Source organism: Orbicella franksi, chromosome 4 (assembly GCF_964199315.1).
Source record: "Orbicella franksi chromosome 4, jaOrbFran1.1, whole genome shotgun sequence".
Lineage (NCBI taxonomy): Eukaryota > Metazoa > Cnidaria > Anthozoa > Scleractinia > Merulinidae > Orbicella > Orbicella franksi.
This window is the reverse complement of record NC_138148.1, coordinates 27,668,382-27,689,882: the sequence shown is the minus strand read 5'-3', so window position 1 is coordinate 27,689,882 and position 21,501 is coordinate 27,668,382. Positions and strand designations below refer to the sequence as shown.

The 21,501-nt window shown below is 38.0% G+C and overlaps 1 protein-coding gene across 1 annotated transcript; it reads left to right on the top strand.

The window, feature by feature from the left end:
• Nucleotides 1-4,277: 4,277 nt before the first annotated feature.
• LOC145483803 (lysosomal cobalamin transporter ABCD4-like) lies at nt 4,278-21,081 on the top strand. Its single transcript, XM_081462348.1, has 21 exons — nt 4,278-5,095; nt 5,184-5,314; nt 6,297-6,424; nt 7,142-7,281; nt 9,249-9,365; nt 10,567-10,692; nt 11,474-11,567; nt 12,273-12,324; nt 13,364-13,485; nt 14,025-14,116; nt 15,078-15,158; nt 15,588-15,682; nt 16,250-16,303; nt 16,622-16,678; nt 17,071-17,162; nt 17,822-17,864; nt 18,187-18,248; nt 19,270-19,322; nt 19,889-19,965; nt 20,074-20,189; nt 20,823-21,081. Exons 1-21 carry the CDS (start codon nt 5,076-5,078, stop codon nt 20,889-20,891), a joined length of 1,821 nt encoding a protein of 606 aa, XP_081318474.1. The 5' UTR covers nt 4,278-5,075; the 3' UTR covers nt 20,892-21,081.
• Nucleotides 21,082-21,501: the final 420 nt, after the last annotated feature.

Below are 21,501 nucleotides of genomic sequence, written 5' to 3'. Positions count from 1 at the left end.
TAAGCCTACATTTATATAATGGTGGCGTTTGCGAAGGGAGTAGAAATCGAAAATATTACGATTTGTTGGCCGCAGCGAACGCTGGAAATACTGAAAACATTTAAGACCGCTCAATATCTTCGGTTCATTGACAATTTTTCCTTTTTTGAGGTCTTTTTTGTTTCCATCAATTAAATGTTGATAGCACACGGAAATCTTCAAGACCGTTTCCCTGTACATGTATGAACATGTAACTAAATATTTTAAAATGCCCAAACACCTGTATTTGTTTACACGAAACCGCTTCCACTTATGGGATGTGGTCAAGTTTCACTTCTTTTGATGCTGAAAAGACATTCAACATTTCAGAGAGGCAGTAATCAACTCCTCAATGAAACCCACTAGTTTATTTTGTTTACTCAGTCATTTGAAGCTTTTCAATTTCTATTTCCCTATCTTACATGTGCATTGTATCAACTTTCATAAATAATTGACTGTTGTTGTTTTTCCTTTCATTTAATTTAATTCAGATGAGCTTTGCTCAATCACTACAAAATAATTTTTACATTGTAATCATACATGTGCATATCACGTGCGTTGAATCAATATGAAATTAATTATGATCGCCTTAGTAATAGTATTGTATCATCCTCCCTTCTGTAAGATTCTTACTTAACTTGTAACCACTTTATTACAAGACATAATAGCACCTGATGGCAATAAATTATACATGTATAATATTATTATATGTATTTCTTTTTTTCCTGTGATAAATTGGCTAACAAGTGGGTTTGTTTATGCCACTGTGTCTCTGAATTGGCTTACTGTCGTGTACAAACCATTGGTAATATATCTTGGCTGCATCTAACTCAGATACTAGACACAAAAGCATGTATTAAAGAACAGATACATTTCTTACAAATTAATATTTATTGCATTTCGTTCATCACTTAAGTTCTACAACATTGCTTTTCTCCAGTGAGAAATTTTGTGCAAAGTCTGAAGTTGTAAGTTGCAAAAACAAGTTCCGTCAGTAGTTGCGAATCACTTAAAGTCAGACTTTGGTGCTGTAAACTGAATGGCAAAGCGAGGAAATTAGAAATTGTGTCAAATACGCAAGTGATAAGAGGTAAACTTGACTGAAATCTACAGACTCCTTTTTTTTAGGTTTAGGGTTAAGGTTAGGCCTAAGGGACAAGGTGGGAGGTGCGGTGGCCATGTGGTTAGTGCGCTCAGCAATGGATCGAGCGGTCCGTGTTTGAGCCCTGGTCAAGGACATTGTGTTGTGTTTTTGGGCAAGACACTTTTACTCTCACGGTGCCTACGGTACATATGGGTACTGGTGAATTTAATGCTGGGGGTAACCCTGTGATCGACTAGCATCCTATCCAGGGGGTAGTAGAAATACTCCTAGTCAGTTCATGCTGCAGAAACCGAGATAAGCCTGGCCTGATGGACCACTTGGCTCTATGCAGACTTTACCTTTTACTTAGGGACAAGGTACTGCATCAAGTGGGGGGAGGGACAGCGGAGTCAGAACCTCCCACTTCCCATACCCTGTTCTCCCACTTCCCATACCTCTATCTCTTGACTCCCACCCTTGTTCATCCTGCTCCTGTCCCCTGTAAATTAAGAGACTCAAAACACGTCCTAGTCATTTAGCTGCACCGTCCTTAGGCATTTCCTTTTCCTTTTTTCCTTCGTTTTCAGCCTTGCTACTCTTACCCGTCTTTCAAGTGAATGACCTATGACGTAACCACTGTCAAAGGGTTTCATTTTGAGCCTCATTTTGAGCCCAAGGGTGAATTTTTCTTTGCCCGTCGGCCTAGAAGTCTCTAAAGACACTAAATGAAAGTCAAGTAACATTTTCAGTTCTTGTTTTTGAAAGTATTTGAAGCCTTAATGAATGACAAAAATTAGCATTTTGCATTTCTCTCCGGATTCCTACCCCCTATTCTCCCGGGCTACCGCCCCCTGCCTCTCCCCACCATCAACAGATGGCTGAATGTTCAGGAGAGGAGTTGCCATATGGAGAGCATTGGTCAGTGTTCTCTCAGTTGGTGTTTTTACAGCATTGATGTTGTGGAAATCATCCATGGACAGTATCTAAAAGGATTTTTGCTGAGCCAAAATAGAAAAAAATGTACAATAGAAGAAGTTTTCTATTGGGAAATCCAGATAACAGTAATATGTAAACAAATATTAATGTTACAAAGTTATAGAGTCTCAGGCTCTAAGGTAATGTGGTCAGAAATTATCTGGGTGGCCTTATAATCATAAGATTGTTGTGTGAATACAGGGGGGATAGCCTATTTATAACTAAAAATGAAATTCATTTATTGAGTTTTAACTGAAAGTTGTTATTACCCAGATTTTATGGTAATTTCATTGTCTTGTATGCATGTATTTTTAATAACCCTTTTAACAGCTTTGTATTCCATGTCTTCTGCCATCTAAAGATAATCAGATGTCATGTACTTCTTGTGGTTTTTTTAATAGCTAAATAGCCTTTTTTCTAAACTCTAACAGCTATGCAACTAGTTTAAAATAATTTTCACACTTTAGAGGCGCTAAAAGCAAAATACAGAACTGCAACAATTCGAAATTGTGACAAGAAACAAAGATACAATAATACAAAGAACAATAATAAACATGAAAATTTAAAATTTTATTTTCGCCAGCCTCAAGCTTCCTGAAGTACAGTATAATTAAAATTGGATATTTTATGAGAAAACATACCTCGGTGAATTCTTCCTCGAGTTGAGGCCAGATTTTGAACCCTTTTGGGGACTCAGTCCTACACTTGTTACACCAACGTGTCCAAGATTTATACGAAGCACTGCTTCGATTTCGGCCAACTTGGTCTATAATTCGGTGATGCCGAGTGAGGACAGGATGACCGTGATTACTTACGTGAGTGCCCCCAATCGAACAAGAGGACGAACACGAGCATGTCTTCCTGACGAATTTGATCGAAATGCCGTTGACATACCGATTCATACGGTTCAAGCCCATCAATTCAACAAACTTGAGAAGTTGATGTCCTCAGAACGCCGTTACAGCAACACAAAAGCTGCCTAGTTTTAGCCTTAGGGCACATCGTAACGTAAATTGCCACTGGCTCGCCGCTTGCGAGCATGAACTCTCACGAAACAACAACAATTTCACACCGTGTGCAAGTTCAGTTTGGCTTTGGCACAATATATAATATTAACTGAGAACTATCCAACAAATGAGCGGAGTTTAAAAGCTAAGTTTACAGTGTGCGCTCTAAGTTTTGTATCTTTTTGACTGTCGATAAGACTCGCTGCGAAAACAATGTAAAAATTGCAGGCATTTTGTAGTTTTGTTAGCGTGTACCGCTGACCAGCAAAATACTGTATCGCGCCCCCAAAAACGTATATCCGCGGTGTCATGCACCTCTCTGTTTGTAGATACATTAACAAAAATGGTTTGCGGACCCGAATAGTTTCCGAAGCTTTCGAGAAACGGGTCCTAGGGACGCTATCATCATCTGCAAACTGTCTGGTTCGTAGTCCGAACCATCATTCTTTCTCTCCTCGGCAAAAAACGTCTGAAGCTTGTGGTCAAGTTCCTTGGATTTCTGGACCGTATCGTTTTTTCTTCATCCCATGTGGCACAAACAGTAACCCAGGTCTTAGCCCTGTTTTCGGTCTTGGAATTTTCTGCATATCCCTTAAACTCTTGCAGTTGCTTCGCGTCACAATCGGGAAATCTGTCCGCCATTATTTTAATTTAATAATAATATTTCAGTTACCATGGAAACTGGCTGTGATTTTAGAAATTTCTCAGCATGTAATATGTACAAATTCGCAATGTCGCAAAATCGATGTTGGTCGTTGACCTATCGATTAGTTTACCACTGAGTGAGCGACAAATTTGCATGCCCTGAAAATATCGATTTTGGTCGTTGGCATGTCAATTTGTTTACATCTGAGTGAGTGACAAATTTGCATATTCTGCCCCTAACGATAATAGCTGATAATCGTTTCTACACTTCGCGTATCCACGACTAAAAGCGAATCGAATAGAACTGAAAGTTATATTTTTGTTCATCACTTATCTAGACCATTAGCTACCATTCTTCTTCGATTTTATTTTTTCGCGTCCAAACGACGATAGTAAGCGCAATGGTTTCGTTGATCGCCAGCAGGTCAGATCGCGTGAGTGAATCAGTTGTCTTTCTTCAAACTGGAGCTACTTATTTTTAGATCATGGGCACAAATGTGAATGAAGTCAATGACGATAGAACAAAGGTACCGGATGAATTTATTTTTCGTAGTGTTTTGCTTTTTTGCTTTACTGCCTATAACTCGATGTGTAAATTGATTCACAATCGATGTGCATGTATAAGTTTAAATCTAAGATCTATTTCACTTGGGTTTTACCTCTGAAAATTATACCAAAACAATTATTCGCCTATAAGTGAATGTTTACCTCGACTTAGCCTCGGTAAATATTCACCGATGTTGATTTCGCCTTCAGCGAGTAATTGTTAAATACTTTTCAAAATAATACATGGCTGCTCGTAGATACTAAATCTCTTCTCGTGTTTGAACACTCGAAGAGAAATTCCGCTGGGATTCTGAGGACCTTGGTCAGGGCGTCAGGGATGAAGGACAAGACGTATGTAATATAAAATATCGTAAACCAAAGTGCAACGACCACGTGGGCAACGCAAAGAGCCCAAGGCTAGATTCTAGAACACCGGGCCACCCATCTGCATCTCACTAAATTTGAATGGTTATTTCTATATGCTTCGTTCTTAGAAGCATTGAGGGATATGTTAATAAGTGGCCCGGTATTGTAAAATCGCTCCGAGTGATTGTACTAAGATTTACGCGGTTGGAGTTAGTCCCACGACGGTGCACAATCTTTTGTTTTGTAGTCACACACTATGCATGAATTTTCATAACCGAAACGTTTCTATTGATTAGTTACTCAGATAGAAATTGATATCTATTTTGTTTTGTGCATCTCTAGTCAAGGCCAAAAAAGGGAACAAAAACATACAGCAAATACCTTCGCCGGGCTTCATAACGTCTTTGGTTCTGAGCTAAAATTTGAGCCCGAAAATGGCGGCTAATTTTGTAAGGTGAGCTCTTTTATGGTTCAGCGGCGACCATATATATATTTTTTTTGCATACATTGATTCATCATAGCTTTCTTTTATTTCGTTTCAGTTCTCCGTCCAAATACAAGTTGGATCGCCTGTTTCTGAAAAGATTTTGGCGCTGTTGGAAGGTCATATTTCCCGGCTGTCTATCTACGACCTTTCTGCTCCTTGTACTTTTAATGGGACTGTCTTTAGCAGGTACTGGCGAACCCGTATCAAGCGGCCGCCCCTTATTAAGCGACCAGTTATCAAATTCAATAAATTACTGTCAGTAAAATACTGTAAAGAAAACCGTAAAAGCTGGCCACCTCTATTAAGCGGCCGAAGCCACCATTTGGTCTTCCCGTTGCGGTTTTTCTGTTGTTTCTACCCAAAATTTATTACACGTTAGTTTGTCTTGATTTTGGGACATTCAAACCCAAGTTTATTATGATTGTGTTGGCGCTACCTTGACATGTTCTCTAAGCAACCTACATGCTGTTTTCTGGACAAGAATATCAGCAAAACAGTGATAGGGTTTCTCGTGAGCATTATTCCCTAGATTATTCCCTGTAGTCTCTATTAGGGTCGTCACGCAACGCTTCTGGGGAGAAGCGTTGCGTGACGACCCTTACAACGGCTGCGAAGGAGAATAGTCTCACCGAGGATAGCCGCTAAATAAGGTTCGACTGTGTTAAAGTTATATACATAATGCAAAAGTTGTAAATCAGTTGTGATTGTGTTTTGTCTCATTTGACTGCCTTATTGAAGGAGGCATTTTGGTGTTAGTAACTGCAGTGTCTGATCTAGTGTGCCAGACCATAGAAGAGTAAAATGTTCCCTTATGAAGTTGTCAACTGAGACAAACTGTTCAACCACATTGAAATCCCAGATCAGACACTGATTGTCCTCAACGCGCCTTATCTCGAAAACGAGCATGGTGACCCGCATTTTTTGAGCTTTTCTCGCAAACTGTGATCTTTACCGTACCTCATGGTAAGCTATAAAAAAGTCTGTCCGTGGGAACATTTTAGCCGCGAGCGTCCTTAATACTGTTTTATGAATGTTTCAAGGAGATGCCTGAGATAGCAGATAGTTCAAAGATGGCACGGTTAGTAATGGGAAGCCTAACTTGCTCTAGGACCTGATTCCTTTGTACTTTTTTTAAAACTAACAGATGATGTACCTTCCTTTTATGTAGAGCAGTTACTGATGTACAACACTGGATTGATTCCAAGTAGATTTTATGAGGCGCTTCTAGACAGAGATAAAGCAGACTTCACAAGTATTCTAATATCTTCCTCTCCTCTTATTCTTGGTTTTGCTGTGGTAAGTTGTTAAATCTTGTTGCACCAGAAAATATATATACCCTCCCATGGAGCTTTCCTTGTTTTAACCACCGCCCCATCCATCTCCCTGGAAATTCTAGTTTCGGTTCACACTTTTCTTTGAAATTTGTGGCAGTGTTACACCCCTCTCCCATGGAATTTCCAAGAACCCTCCCTGGAGTGGGTCCGGAACCACGCATATTGCAAATTTGATGTGATCGAGTCTCGCAAGTGAGCTCTCCACATGCCACTGGCTTGTCCTTGAGTTTACATCACGGACTCCCTGGAAAACCATGGGAATTGGAGGGATAGTTAGATGGACCTTCGGAAGGGGATTGCGTTAATCCTTCACCAAAAAAGACGAATAGGGGTTCTCTGAGAAGTGAAAACATAAACTCGACGACTTTTCCTTCAAGGATTCCTAGATAAACCTCTTTCAATTCTTGTGGTCAGGCCAGAAGTCAACACCGGGGCTCAATCCTGGGGATTGACTCCAGGGGTCAATTTCAGAGGTTGACCCCAGGGAGAAGCTATTGATTTATGTGCCCCAGAGGGTGCTCAATTTTTCTTTCCCCGACACTCGCTTCTTCTCCTCCTCCCCTCTCCCCAATTATCTTTGAGATTGATCACAGCTCACTGAACAGTCATGTGGTAGTGTTTGTGCTCCAGGTGACTTGAGTTGAATTACTTACACTGTTCTGTTACCTATATTTTTCAGGCAAACACTGCAGTGAAGTACGATTCTAGAATCCTTTATGTCAAATGGCGTGGTTTGCTGGACAGGAGGCTACACTCTGGTTATTTTAAGCATAGAGCTTACTACAAGATGAATGTTCTGCAGGACAAACTTGATAACATGTGAGTTAACGGCTGGCAAGACAAATGGGTGTAATTTAATTTAATTTAATTTAATTAATTCTTAATTAATTTAGTTAATTCTTAATTTGGTAATTGTTTCCTACTCAAAATGTTGTACTTTGAATTAATTTGCAATTCTCTTCTTTTTTGTATTGTTTTTTCTAACACACACCATTACCTTCTGTATTATCTTTTGTATCTCCTTTAATTGTCTTATTGCAGTTCATGTTGTATGAACAATAATAATAATACGAATAAGAAGCGATTTTTCTAAACATTTAACTATGAAAAATTGCGATAAAATATTTCTAAGCATATTGAGAAAGTTAAAAATTTTGTTAAAGAACGATGACGTTTCGACGTTGAGCTAACGTCATTATCAAGTCAAAATGATAGTTGATAAAAAATGTATAAATAGTCAGTAAAACAATAGTTCAATGGATGTTAAACAAAGAGTTTCGCACGGATGGAGTCAGTTTGCGTGTTCAAGCTTGGATTCCGTTCCTTTATACAAAGCACCTCATAGACGAGGCAATCAAATTTCCCTTGGCACTTTCGGAGAATTCGAAACTGGCTTTCGTTGAGGAGGCTTATGTCCCCGTGGGCTTCCAAAAGGTGTTTTCCAATCGCCGATTTTTTATGTTCAGCAATACGTTGGTCGAGGTGTCGGGCTGTGTAGCCGTGCGATGCAGATTATGTCGGCTACACAGAAAACAGCTTTTGGAAGCCCACGGGGACATAAGCCTCCTCAACGAAAGCCAGTTTCGAATTCTCCGAAAGTGCCAAGGGAAATTTGATTGCCTCGTCTATGAGATGCTTTGCATAAAGGAACGGAATCCAAGCTTGAACACGCAAACTGACTCCATCCGTGCGAAACTCTTTGTTTAATTTTTAAACATTTTAACACATCCATTGAACTATTGTTTTACTGACTATTTATACATTTTTTATCAGCTATCATTCTGACTTGATAACGACGTTAGCTCAACGTCGAAACGTCATCGTTCTTTAACAAAATTTTTAACTTTCTCAATATGCTTAGAAATATTTTATCGCAATTTCTTATTGTTAAATAATAATAATAATAATAATAATAATAATAATAATAATAAAGACAAATAGGTGTAACGTAGTGGCTTATTAATTGCTTAGACTGACTATGTTACGTTCAAACCTCGGGTGGGTTACTTTCAGGGTTTAAATTTAAAGGAGGCGTGTTAGCTTATTGTCGACATATCTAATTTGTTTGGCAGGGCTAAAAAATAACTCAAGTGCTTGGAAGTATCCTTGAGTTGTTAGCAGCCCAAGGCAAAATAAAGGGCTCATCAGTCTAATATATGGAAACGCCGTATTAATGATAAATGAACAAACGTCTGACGTCGAAGCAAACTACTACCCTCCTGTCATTACCAATATCAATCGCTTCTCAATTATTTCCATCATTTGATGATCAAAACGTCCTTGGAGATGATTTTACTAGCTACAGAGTCAAATGGCAAGATCCTTCAAGCCTTGATTTCACTACGATATAATCCCATAAGTACAAGGACAAGCATAAGTATAAAGGTAGTGAGGACGGCTGCAACACAAAGACAAGCACGTGGGCATGCGCAGGATGGAGAAGTGCCTTATTCTCGGCTCCATATCTTTCCGATACTGTAAAACAAGATGGCGGAATTTCACTTTTGCTTATGCTTATGCTTACAACAGCGCGTTCTCACTTGAAATAAGCATAAGCACAAGAAGAGTACATACTTTTTTCTGCTTGTATTGAGCGTGTCCTCACTACCGTGCTTTGTGCCTATGCTTTTCCCTGCCTGTAGACATCTTCACTATCATTAAGCTTTCGTTTGTGCTTGGATTTAAAGCCATTCTTTGCAGGAGCCCAGCTGAAGGCCGGAAGTGGCAAAACCAGTTTCATTTATTTGGTTCCTCCCTTAACACGTTCAATTTCTTTTCACCTACAGTGATCAGAGGATAACCCAAGAAGTGGACAGATTTTGTCTTTCTTTTAGATCATTACTTCTTGTTTTGATTATTTCACCATTCACCATTGCGTATTATACATACCTCTGCTATCAAAGGTAACATGTGTATCATTATGTAACAGCCTCTACTGTGGCGCCTCTATACTGTGCAATTTTTTGGCACTTTAGCATCGAAAGTAATAATAATGATAATAATAATAATAACAATACTAATGATAATGATAATAAATAATAATAACGATGATGATGATGATGATGATAATGATAATAATATAAACTTATTTAACAAGGGTAAACCCGTTATCAAATGCTGTTATCAAAGGGTGCCCTGGGAAACTAAAAATAGAAATGAAGTAACGATAAAAATTCTAAAAAGAATACAACATATGTAGAGATAAAAACTTTATACAATTATAACGATTGTTTGTTTGTTTGTAAAAATACTAAGAGCTTTCACAAAAAAGTCCTTAAGCATTGTTTTAAAAATTAATAGAGATTCAGTGTCCTTCATGCATGTCGGTAGGTCAGTTATAAATAATAGCAGCCTTTCTGAGCAGTTTCTGTAAAACCTTTTGGAACTAAAACGTCGAGACCATTACGCCTACTAGAATAATTGTGTGATGGTGAGAAAATAAAATCATTAGCCTCAAAGAGTGTAAACAAGGCGAGGGTATTGTGAAGTCTAGCTCCGTTCATATCTCGTTGAATCTCGATTTAACGGAGTGCCAGGGGACTGGAATATGGGTTCGTTATATCGAAAGCTTTGTTAAATCGAAGCCCTCGTTACATAACGAATCGAATTTGCGGAAAACAACTAACGTTCGTTATATCGAAGTATAGTTAATCATCGCTTTCCAGTGGCGTTATGTCGTCGCAATACCCAGCATTTCCACATCTAAAAGTTTAAATGACATTTGTACTTTAACAGTTGCATGAAGCTATTGAGAGTAAATTTTACATAGCTACCGCACTGGAAACCTCTACAGGTCATGCCTATCCTTAAAAAAGAAAAAAAACTATTGCACAGTCTATCAATGAAAGTAAAGAGTTTCCCATGACAAAACCGTGATTAAATGCTAGAAAATTAAAAATGCTAGAGTTCCTCTGGTGTAGATTGCCTCTGTCTCTTTCCTTTCATCCGCAGAAATGTCTTAGATATTATATTCTATCTCTTTGTTTCGCACCTAATGCCAGTTATGATTACCTTTCCTATCCCTCATTTAAATTAAAACTAAAAAGTCTTCGTTAAGCTGTTAAGCTCAGTAGAAAGATTTTCATTGAGTTATTATATTTTCAGTTTGGGATACCTTGGTCCAGTTTGTATCTATGTCTACTTTATTGTTGGGGCAATAATCGACAGGCTGATATTGACTCCGATTGTCGGTGTGGTGGTCAAGCAGGAGAAACTTGAGGGAGACTTCAGGTAATTTGTTAGTTTTTCCTCTCTCTTCTTCAGTCAAGTCATATACTTCATATGGTAAGAGTGATGAGAAGGCACGAGCTCAAAGTATTCAAATGTGATGGGTCAGCGATAGTCAGATATGGCTAACACGTTTACATCCGTGTTTCCACCCCATTCAAATCATGTGATGATTCATTTGGGAGGTTACAATTGTTCTGTTTGTACATACTCCCATGCAATCAGTTGCCTGTAACAAATTGCACAATTACAACCTTCCTGAAAGGAATCATCACCTAGTCTGAATTGGGTGTCAACAAACACGTTAGCCGAATTCGTCCCATTACCTAATTTCCTTTAGAACTAACGCAGAGGCAAAACGATAATCAAATTTGTACCGTAAACGATGGAAACCCATCCGTTATGTCTTTGGTTTCTGTGGTCTGAAGATCTCGCTTGTGATAGTTTACAGCGCAATAAACAGTCCAAACATATATAAGTTGTTCACGACTTCATAACTTTGACAGTAACGCCATAAGTACAGTTATTATATCAACAATTACAATGTTTAACTTTTACATTATTTTGATTTTAGCCGTGTTAAATAAACGTATTTGTTGAATGAAGATCATTTTCAAGGATCAGACTTCAGATTCATAGCAAATATTGCAAAGTGTTTAATTCGCCTGCATTTCATTTGATAAAATATGTAATAGTGTATTATACATCATAATGAATCAATGAAGAGTGTCATTTCGTCATTTTGTTATATTACCTACGTTCTTAAACTTTGTTCCGCACACAGGTTTAAACACATGCAAATCAGATCAAATGCAGAGTCAATAGCATTTTACAGATCTGGTGACTTAGAGATGAAGAAAACAAATTCAAAGTTACAGGTATTAAACAATTAATTAGGAAATTGCTTTTATCTGACTGTGGATGCCTTAGGTAGATATTTCTTTCGACCAATCCAACTCTCGTTGAGCAGATTACGTCCGAATGTAAACACTAGCTTCAAATACATGCAGTAGACAGTTCCAGTAAGTGAAGACCTCAGGGGAGGACTGTCTCTATGAAAGTTTGAAATTTCATTTATATGAACTTTGAAAGTGTTTTGATGTTCAAAGAATGGACAAAATTGTTAATTTCTTGCTCTATCATTGATATCATGTTTTGAAAATCGATGGAGCTGTGATTGTGTCATTTTACCTGTTCAATCTTAAAATTGAACTCCAAAGTGCAAACTTCGAAGTTGTTCTGAAATTCCAGTTGTTTTACGTACAGTATATATCTAGTTCACCATTTCATTTCCCACTCCATCACAAACCAGTGAAGAACAAACTTGTTCATGCAATTTTCTCAATCGTGGCTGTAATTTTGATATTGTTTGGGTATTCTGTTCCCTCAAGAGAAGATCGAGGTAAGAGAGTGAATCTCCCAAATAGGCCTTATGCCCAAGGTAATCCCTCCTAAGTTATTTTTTAGACAGGCAACCTAGTTCTTCCGAGGATGTTACATGCACCATGTTATACCATAGCAGGCTCTAGCCGAACGTGGTTGCTTTGGCAAATTGCTGACTGCTGTGTTTTCTCCGCTTGCAGTCAGTTCTACAAACACAGCTGCGACTTGTAAACTTACAAACCATTATGTTCTGTAAGTACTTTTGATTATAAGCATTGAGTTCCATAATCTTGCTACTGTGAGCTTCGCCTGCGAAGGGTAAGGCGAAATGATAATGTTACTTTCATTTTGTTATGATAATCTGTGTTACTGTGATATAAGAAGCTGGAGAGTGGAGAGTTAAAAACTCTCACCAAGACAAGTTGTCAAGTCTTTTAGAGCGTTTGACTGTTGAATCGTTTTTGTTTAAGCTTTTCCATAACACAGTTCTGCTACAGCTCAAACTTCATTCACAACAGTTAGTGCGAAGCTGTGGGATAAATTACAGCTTACAGTCAGCATTTTAAAGATTGCAGGACAAAACCTCATGATGCAAGCGGAATAAACCGAGACGTTAAATAATTTACACTCAGGTTATTTATGGTGTTGAACACCACAATTACTTTACGAACGGCCAATTTCTCCAATTTAATGGCGAAAAAGCTCCTCAAGTGTAGCGCATTGGTGTTAGGTAAAGTCCGCATACCCGCCAGGTGACCCATCAGGCTGGTGTTTATCTCGGTTTCAGCAGCATGAAGCGACTAGGAGTATTTCTACTCCCCCCTGGATGGGATGCTAGTCCGTCGTAGGTTTGCCCCAAGCATTGATTTCACCGGTACTCATTTATACACCTGGATGGAGAGAGGTACTGTGAGAGACAAGTGTCTTGCCTAAGAATACAACTCAATTTGCCCGGCCAGGGCTCGAACCTGGACCGCTCGATCCGGAGGCGAGCGCACTAACCATGAGGGCACCGAGCCTCCAAGTACTGGTGTTAATACCCCGTTATAGTACAAAATGTTTATGTGCTGTCTGTGGCTGAATTATGTGAGTTCCACTGTATTTTTCTACAAAAGCGTAACTTTGAAAGGAATAATTGAGCCCTAAGTTGCAGTCACCTCCACTAATCAGACACTTAGTCATTTTCCTTGTCTCACATGGAGACACAACATTCTTCACTTTAGGGTCAAAGCTCTGTGACGTTCTCTACTTGTTAATCTTTTTTTTTTTTTTTTCACATTATTGTTTGCAGTTTTCATTACTTTTATTGACTACGTGGGTTCAATCCTGAGCTCCTTCATAATAGCCATTGCTTTGTTTGCGGGAAAGTATGATGATTTAACTGTGACTGAGCTCGGTGGTCAGATCAGCAGGGTATGTGTGTATCTCAACTGATTATAAGATAAGACTGCTAAAAGGGTACGTTGATTAGCAAAGCGAATTTATCCGACACGCGTCGGGCAACTCTTCCTTAAAATTTGCAAGTGAAATTTTAGTTATAGAAACCAAATAGACTGCGGTTTCCCATTGCTTATACCCCCCTTATAGAAATGATCTCTTAACTTTAAACGTCCAAAGCATGTCATTAAAACCACTGGGGAAATATAACTAACATTGTAATGCTTTTTAGCCAACTTTGTATGAGCATTATTTAGAAACTGCGCGCAAACAATATCATACTTTTATCTTTCTCGTTTCTTACAGCTTGACAGATGTTGTTGCTGTTGTTTCTCTATGCAAACATTTAACATTCTTAAATTATATTGAATATTGATATATTAATTTAAAGACAGTTCATTTAATTAATTCTCAGCTCACACATCTGGAATACATGATGGTTTAGCGAGCGAGTGACAACATTATTTCCATTCTGATTTTCCTTAAGTTGATTTTAAATTTATTTTAACTTTCAGAGCTCATTTTTCGCCTTGTACTTGATAACCTGTGGCACTAAGCTTATTAACTTATCCAATGATTTCTCCAACATGGCTGGATATGTTCACAGGTAACCTATTTGTAAATATAAGAAATCCGATAAGTGGCCTAATAGTTAGCGTGTAAGGCTTTCGATCAATCGGTCTAACGTCGACTTCTGGTTAAGTTAATTGTGTTGTGTTTCAGTTCCGGGCAAGACACTTTGAACCGACCATAATGACTGTCGGTAATGTACAAAAATCTTATGGCCATTAACTTCACAGCTAAACTGACTAATCAGTTTCAACGTACTAGACCTGCAACACCATCGACTGATAAACACTAATTTTCAACTCACTCTGAAATCAATTTCTCTCCAGCTTCACGTCGTTCTGGACCTGTTTGAAAGTTTCCTCTTCTAAATTCCTAATCAGTTTTGAGCTTAACGAGAGAGATTTTCTTGTTATATATCAAACACGAAAGACCGTGTTTGACCACATTTCCAAACACCGAAGAGAGAGTTGAAAATACGAGAGTATATTCGACGAACTTCAAGGTGTCTGGTTATTTTGTCAAACACTGTCTTGAATGTTTGATATATCTTCTCAATCGAAACTTAAATTAAGTAGAAAGCAGAGAAAGAAAATCGTAAAAATCTATGCTAATTAAGATCAGATACCCAAACTACGTCGCGGTGATGATTTCCTTTGTTTAATCTTGATGAACTATTAATGAATTTGAGAAGGATGTATGATGGCTAGTAGCCCATCCAGGAAGTTCGTGATGATTTGTTGGCCTCATTCTGTGGGAGCAGGAGTTAGGTGCCAACTTGATAAATCATCAAGGCTTGAAGTCAGGCTTTTAACTGTACTTTATCAGCTATATGTGATGCATTGACAACCTTTCCAGTTCATTATTCAGTGGAACAACTGTTTTGTGAAGACGATTCTTGTCAACAACGATAACAACAGAAACACCAAAATATTAGCATTTCATTAACCTGTAAACAGTATCCTATCTTTTGCTTTTTGTGTGGCTGTTGTCTTTTACAGGATAGGTCAGCTTTTGGAAAGTTTAGCTGCCGTGGAAAGTGATTCACAAGAGAAGACGACAGAAAACGAAGATTCTTTAGGGTAAAGTTTACCCTTGCTTCATTAAATTGTCCCCTCTACAGCTTCTTTGCTTTTTCGCTGTTCTTTTGCGTTTAGGAAAATGTGCGGTTCATGCATGTGGGAATTGAAACATGACGAGGAGTTTTAAGTCATGTTGTTCGAGGAGCAGGGATGGAGACAGCTGGGTAACCACTCGCCTTCCGGCAATCTGGCCGGGGTGCCATACTTGCCACGAGTGACATGTGAGTTGAGCTTGGTTCCAGAGAGAGTAAAATTCCAACTCAGAAATAGACCTTTCCGAGCTCCAGTTCAGCCTGGAATGCGAGCGCTAGAGACTGGCATTAGAAATCTCATTCTCAACAAACAAAGTTAAAATAAGTACATGTATGTTTGTCAACTTGTGTCAGGCTCGATACAACATCATTTAACAAACATCTCTCGTTGTTTCAGCACTGCGAACATGGCTCCACACAGAAGGGATGCAATTTTCAAGCTCATTAATGTTTCGTTTGCTCCACCAAATTGCACGGATCCCCTCGTCAAAGGTGAGATAATTTTATGGCGGTGCAGTATTCTTTAATTATATTTTGAATATATAGGAAGTATTATACTTGGACATAAACTATCAAGCAATAAAGGCGACAAAATAAAGGCGATTAACGTGCTAGTATACTAGCGATTAGTCTGCTAGTATATTCTACATCTATTGTATTACGGGTCTAAAGAACCAAACCGAACTTGAAGTAATTACGTGTGGCTGACGTGAAGCGAGGGAAAACGTGTGAGAGCGAGTAGCGATTGGTTTCGGTCTTACTTCCGATTGGATGGAAAAGTGGCGCGAGTTTTTTTAAGCCAATCGTGTAGCGTAATAATGTAAAACCAATAACTCTTCTACGCTCAAGCGAAAACTGCTCTATGTGATGGAATTATCGAGAAGTAGTGAGGTTTTTGAAAGTGAAAGTGAAATGGGTTTCAGAATTGTGAGCGCATCCCTTGCTAGTAAAGAAACTAATGCCGGAAACTTTTAGACAATAGTCCTTAAACATACTACGTACATTTTTGATGTGTTGTTCATTCAATGTGTTATGGAGGGGTTCTTTGTGTTTTTTAAGATCTAGATTTGGAGATAAGCCATGGAAAAAGTATTCTTATAACCGGAAATGCAGGTAATTAAATTCTTTGATAGAAAGGTTACCTCACTGGCCGGAAAATCGAACCATTGCAAATGTTGCAACTTGCACTTTACTTCTGGCCTATAGAACCAAGACCTGTAATTTCGCCGTCAAAACAAATATCTCTCCAACCACTAAGTTACCAAAATACTGACAGACTTAGAAAGCTTGTTTTTATAGAAAATGCTCATTGCAGAGAGGAGGGAAAGTCGCAAGGAAACTATTTGGGTCAAGCTAACAAGTATCTTTACTCAGAATATAATCAATGGTCATCTTTTTCTAAAGTTTATTTTTTGGAATCGTTATCCATAGGAAGTGGAAAGAGTTCGCTATTTAGAATCCTTTGTGGAATATGGAGTCCTCTTTCAGGTACAAGTTGCTTCGGTATAATTATTCTAAATATTTTCTGGACTAAGTAAGTACACCTTTAATATTATCAAGGTACTTCTTCAGTTTCGAAATCAAAACTGTTACCAACGAAGGCCCTGTTTAAAAATTTATGACAAATAAATTAGTATATGTTTTTTCTTTACATTTTCAGTTAATATATGTTAGCTTTCGAGGAAAGTGAAGTCTATAGATATAGCTTTACAGAAATCATGCCTAAGTGTTTCTAGTATTTTTGCTTGGATTCGAATTTTCGGTCGCAAATTATAACCAATCACAGACACTAAACGAATCGCCTCGAAGCCACGTCATACAGTGGCGACATGTCACTAATATAAAATTTTATTTGAGTTTTGCTCAACGTCTTTTCATAGGGGAGGTCTTGGGATTCCTTCCGTTCAATCCTAAAGCTGTCTTCTTTTTACCCCAAAAGACGTTTCTAACGGACGGTACATTACGACAACAGGTAAACTCAATCACAAAATATTAGCAATCTTACTTACTATCTTACTTACTAAAGAATTTACAGTAGTCGAACGAGAGAAAAAAGAGAGGACTGCCTGAAAGTACGCACACCGTGTAAAGCTATTTCAAGAAATGTGTTTGAAAGGAAGGTTTATTAGAAGACTTTTCCTGCATCAAAAACCAAATAGACGTAAGATACTCCAAATGTACGTATCAAACAAGTAATGACATATCATGGGCTTCCATTCAATATTGAAACTGTTTTGAGCTACGTAAATAAATATTTAGGGAGGCGCGGTGGCCTCATGGTTAGTGCGCTCGTCTCCGGATCGACCGGTCCGGGTTCGAGCCCTGGCCGGGGACATTGTGTTGTGTTCTTAGGCAAGACACTTTACTCTCACAGTGCCTCTCTCCACCCAGGTGTATAAATGGGTACCGGCGAACTTAATGCTGGGAGTAACCTTGCGATGGACTAGCATCCCATCCAGGGGGGAGTAGAAATACTCCTAGTCGCTTCATGCTACAGAAACCGGGATAAGCATGCAGACTTTACCTTACCTTTACCTAAATAAATATTTAGCAATAACTGCAAAATGCAGAATATATTTTAATATAACTCAACAAAATTTGTATAAATCGCATTCTTTGCTCGTTTTCTAGTTAACTTACCCTTACGAAGATCCCTCTTATGGAGATAACTCAGGTAATAATAGTTTATGGAACAGGAAACATGTTTTTGGCCTATTTATGTTTGGGAATACATACTAGCTGATGTCCACGTCCCGTCTCCGAGAACTGACAAAGCCGGCGTTTTTGTCAGCTGATTTGCTAAGCAACGCTACAAGTTTCCATTACGACATGCTGACGTGACTAGTTTCGGAGAGGTCATTAGTAAAAGTGCTTGGTTTTGAATGGATGATAAGGATCAGAAACTGTTCGACGCTGGAACGACGATTTACCAAGAGTGGTATTTGTTTTCTAGACTGTGTTTACAATATTGTTGACTTAAGTTTCTTCTGTTGTAGGTTCGTGTGCCGAAAGCAGTGAAAATGTGAAACTTCTTGATCTTCTGGAAAATGTTGGATTGGTAAATTTCTTACTTTTTTGTTTTTAATAATAATAATAATAATAATAATAATAATAACAATAATAAGAAGAAGAAGAACAAAAAAAATAACAATAATAACAATGGTTCATTAACCATGCAAAAAAATGGCTCTTCATCTGTCACTGACTAATAAATTACAAAGCTCACTAAAACTAAATCTGGCTAACGAGTAAACAGAAAAAAACAGTGATTACGTGTAGACACTCAATGTATGTGCAAAGTTAAAACTATTTACTATTAAAATGTCTAAAAAGGTGATGTGTCTCGTGGGAATGTTTAAAAGAATTTCATTTAAGATAAAGCATACAATGTTAAGAATTTATGTAATTTACAACTAAAAATGTAATAATCACCACAAGTTTCAATATTTTTCGGAAGACTATTAAATAGACACGCAGCAGTATCCTCAAAGGTTCTGTTTTCATTGGGGACTACAAGCCTGTTTTAGTTGCTCGTTGTAAAGACAAATAGGATGGCCAAGAAGGATCATGAAGTGTTTTAAATGTTGATATAATTAAATTATAGTCCTACCTACGTTGTACTTCTGTGAAAATATTCTTTAGGAATTTTGAGAAAACATCTCATGAGCTCGTGAAATCGATTCGTGAAGTAGCACATTTAAACCTGTGCCAATGGATATTTCCCGTTCGCAGAAACCTCTTAATTGTAAGAGAACAGTTTGTCCTGATTCCACTTACATTCAAAGAGTACTTTTCAAACTTCCCTTACTCCCCTGAGAGGACCCTTTTTCTGACACCACGAGCGTCCATTTTATAGGACACGTATTCTGGTTTACGTTGCTAGGGTATCCTGTTAAGGAGACCCTTATTCTGATTCCAAGGGTTTCTTGTGTAGCCTACGAACAAGGTCTACTCCAAAATCTGCCAAGGGAGAGTTTTCTCGCAGGTTGTCTGGTTTTCAAACTATCCTTCGGATGTTTCATCTGATTATTCTTCATTGTAATTTTAACAATGCTATTCTGTTAATTTTGCTTCTTCAGACATCTCTGTGTACCCGAGTTGGTGGTCTTGATAACCCTGTGGTTTCCAATTGGTAAGTATTTGTAGTTTTGCTTTACCAATCCTTACAACAGGGAAATTAGGAATTCTCTTGTACCTCGCAGAAATTGCCAAAGCTGAAAACGTTTATCAATATTTTTCTAATTCAATATTGATCAAGCACTCAAGCACGGATGCCTCTTTTTTCATGCCCCTACCCTGCCCAAGAATGTTCAAAAACCCGTGTTTGAACAGTACGGACCAGAGGTTTATCTACTCACGTCGACTTTCATCCGCGGTCGAACACTTAAAGCACACAACAGTTAGCATCAAAGCCTGTCAAACTGAGAAAGCTCTCGCCAACTGTCATACATGAAAATGATTTGAGCTGGGTCAGATTTGACGAGGGTTGAATTCTAAGTTAACTCAATCTGCCTTGCTTGTCACTACCATGGAGTCGCCAAACGATTGACTATGAACGAGCTTGGTGGCGAGTACAGTCAAGTGGAGAGCTCCGCATCCTTCACCTAACAGAATTGAATGGCAGGCTAAAGTAGTTGCAGATCTAAATTAGATAGCTGCTTGTCCTGAGTAAAATAAAATGTTATTTATCTGATATAGGGAGGACATGTTGTCCCCTGGAGAGATGCAGAGGCTGTCCTTCGCACGTTTGTTCTTTCACCGACCTCTAGTAGCACGTACGTAGACTTGAATTACTTCTTTGGGAACAATTGACAGAACTAGCAGTTTGATTCACAGCCGTAGTCACTTTTAATTTTTGGTTTTGGTTTATTTTCTCCCTTCAGTTCTTGATGAAGCTACAAGCGATTTAGATGTGGCCTCGGAGACCAGACTGTACTCATCTTGTAAACAGCTTGGTATTACAGTCGTTAGTGTCGGCCATAGAAAGTCACTGAGAGAGGTATGTAATAGACCAATTTCGATATATTAAGATTCAGCCTAACACAGTAGACCTCAGCGCGAGGCTCTGGGGAATAAACTCCACAAACTCTAGTTATTCCCCAGAGCCTCTTAGGTCCATTGTTTTAGGCTGAATTTTAATATATCAAAATTGTTCTATTCGTGCGACAGTTAAACTTCATGCTCTTATGTTCTCACTTTTTGTTGGCGCTTTCAATATTTGTATCCTATGACGTCATTCTACAGAGAGCCATGTAGCTTCTCTGATAGGTCAGTACACAGTTGTGAATTTTGCGCTGAATTGCAATGCGCATTTTTACTGAACATAGTTTTTCGCGTCATTAGCGGCACACGAGCGCGTGCGAATACTCACAGGGGTAAGCTTGACCAAGAAAAGATGATCGTTTTCTTTTAAACCAGTGCCGCGACTACCATTTTTAATACATCAAATTAAATGACATACAGGTGATTACAGTATAAAACGATTTAAACAAAATATAAAAGGTAAGATTTCTGCAAAGAGATATCATTTGTCGGGTTTATACGAATGCAGCGAATTCTTTCATTTTAATTGCTTCATAATTTTCATTAATATTTATCCTTTTTTGTCTTTTTCTCGTTTTTTATTCTTTAGCTCCACGACTTTAATTTGGAACTGGACGGTGCAGGAGGGTGGGAATTCAAGAAAATCAGAGATGAATAGAACATGTTTAGGAAACGCAAATTTCCGGAATATCTTTGTGGTATATATCACATGTTTATGAACAGGGCAACCCTTGATGTTTTTCCTAAGATATTGTGGTTTTGTTTTTGTTTTGTTTCGTTATTTTTATGGTAGTAACGTTTGTTAAATTATATAATGGTTCAGTTTAGATGTGTAATTATCACGAACATTGTGCAGTTTTCAACTGAATAATGAAATTAGCATTCATATTATGCAATAGTTCAATTAATATAAATATATAGTCATCCTTTACATTATGCAATGGTGCTATCTATATAAATATGGAGTTATCATTTATACTTTGAAATAATTCAATTCAACTATGCAAGCATCATATTATGTAATGGTGCATTCTATATAACTATGCCGTCATCATTTATATTATGAAATAGTTCAAGTTCAAGTTAAATAAATATATAAATTTGAATTCGTCATTATATTATTTAATTGTTCAATTTTACTATGCAGTGATCATTTATGCTATGTAATGGTGCGATTTAAAAATGATTTCATATTCAGTTTCACAATGTTTGTAAGTCTCAGTCGATGGCATGCAAATCGATGTTATTCATTACCAACCGCTTACCCT

Excerpts from the sequence above, each read along its gene's own strand:
- LOC145483803 (XM_081462348.1), top strand. The coding sequence starts at position 5,076 with ATGGCGGCTAATTTTGTAAG. Across the intron at positions 14,117-15,077 it reads ATGGCTGGATATGTTCACAG|GATAGGTCAGCTTTTGGAAA; the intron begins GTAACCTATTTG and ends TGTCTTTTACAG. Across the intron at positions 16,679-17,070 it reads AATATGGAGTCCTCTTTCAG|GGGAGGTCTTGGGATTCCTT; the intron begins GTACAAGTTGCT and ends GTCTTTTCATAG.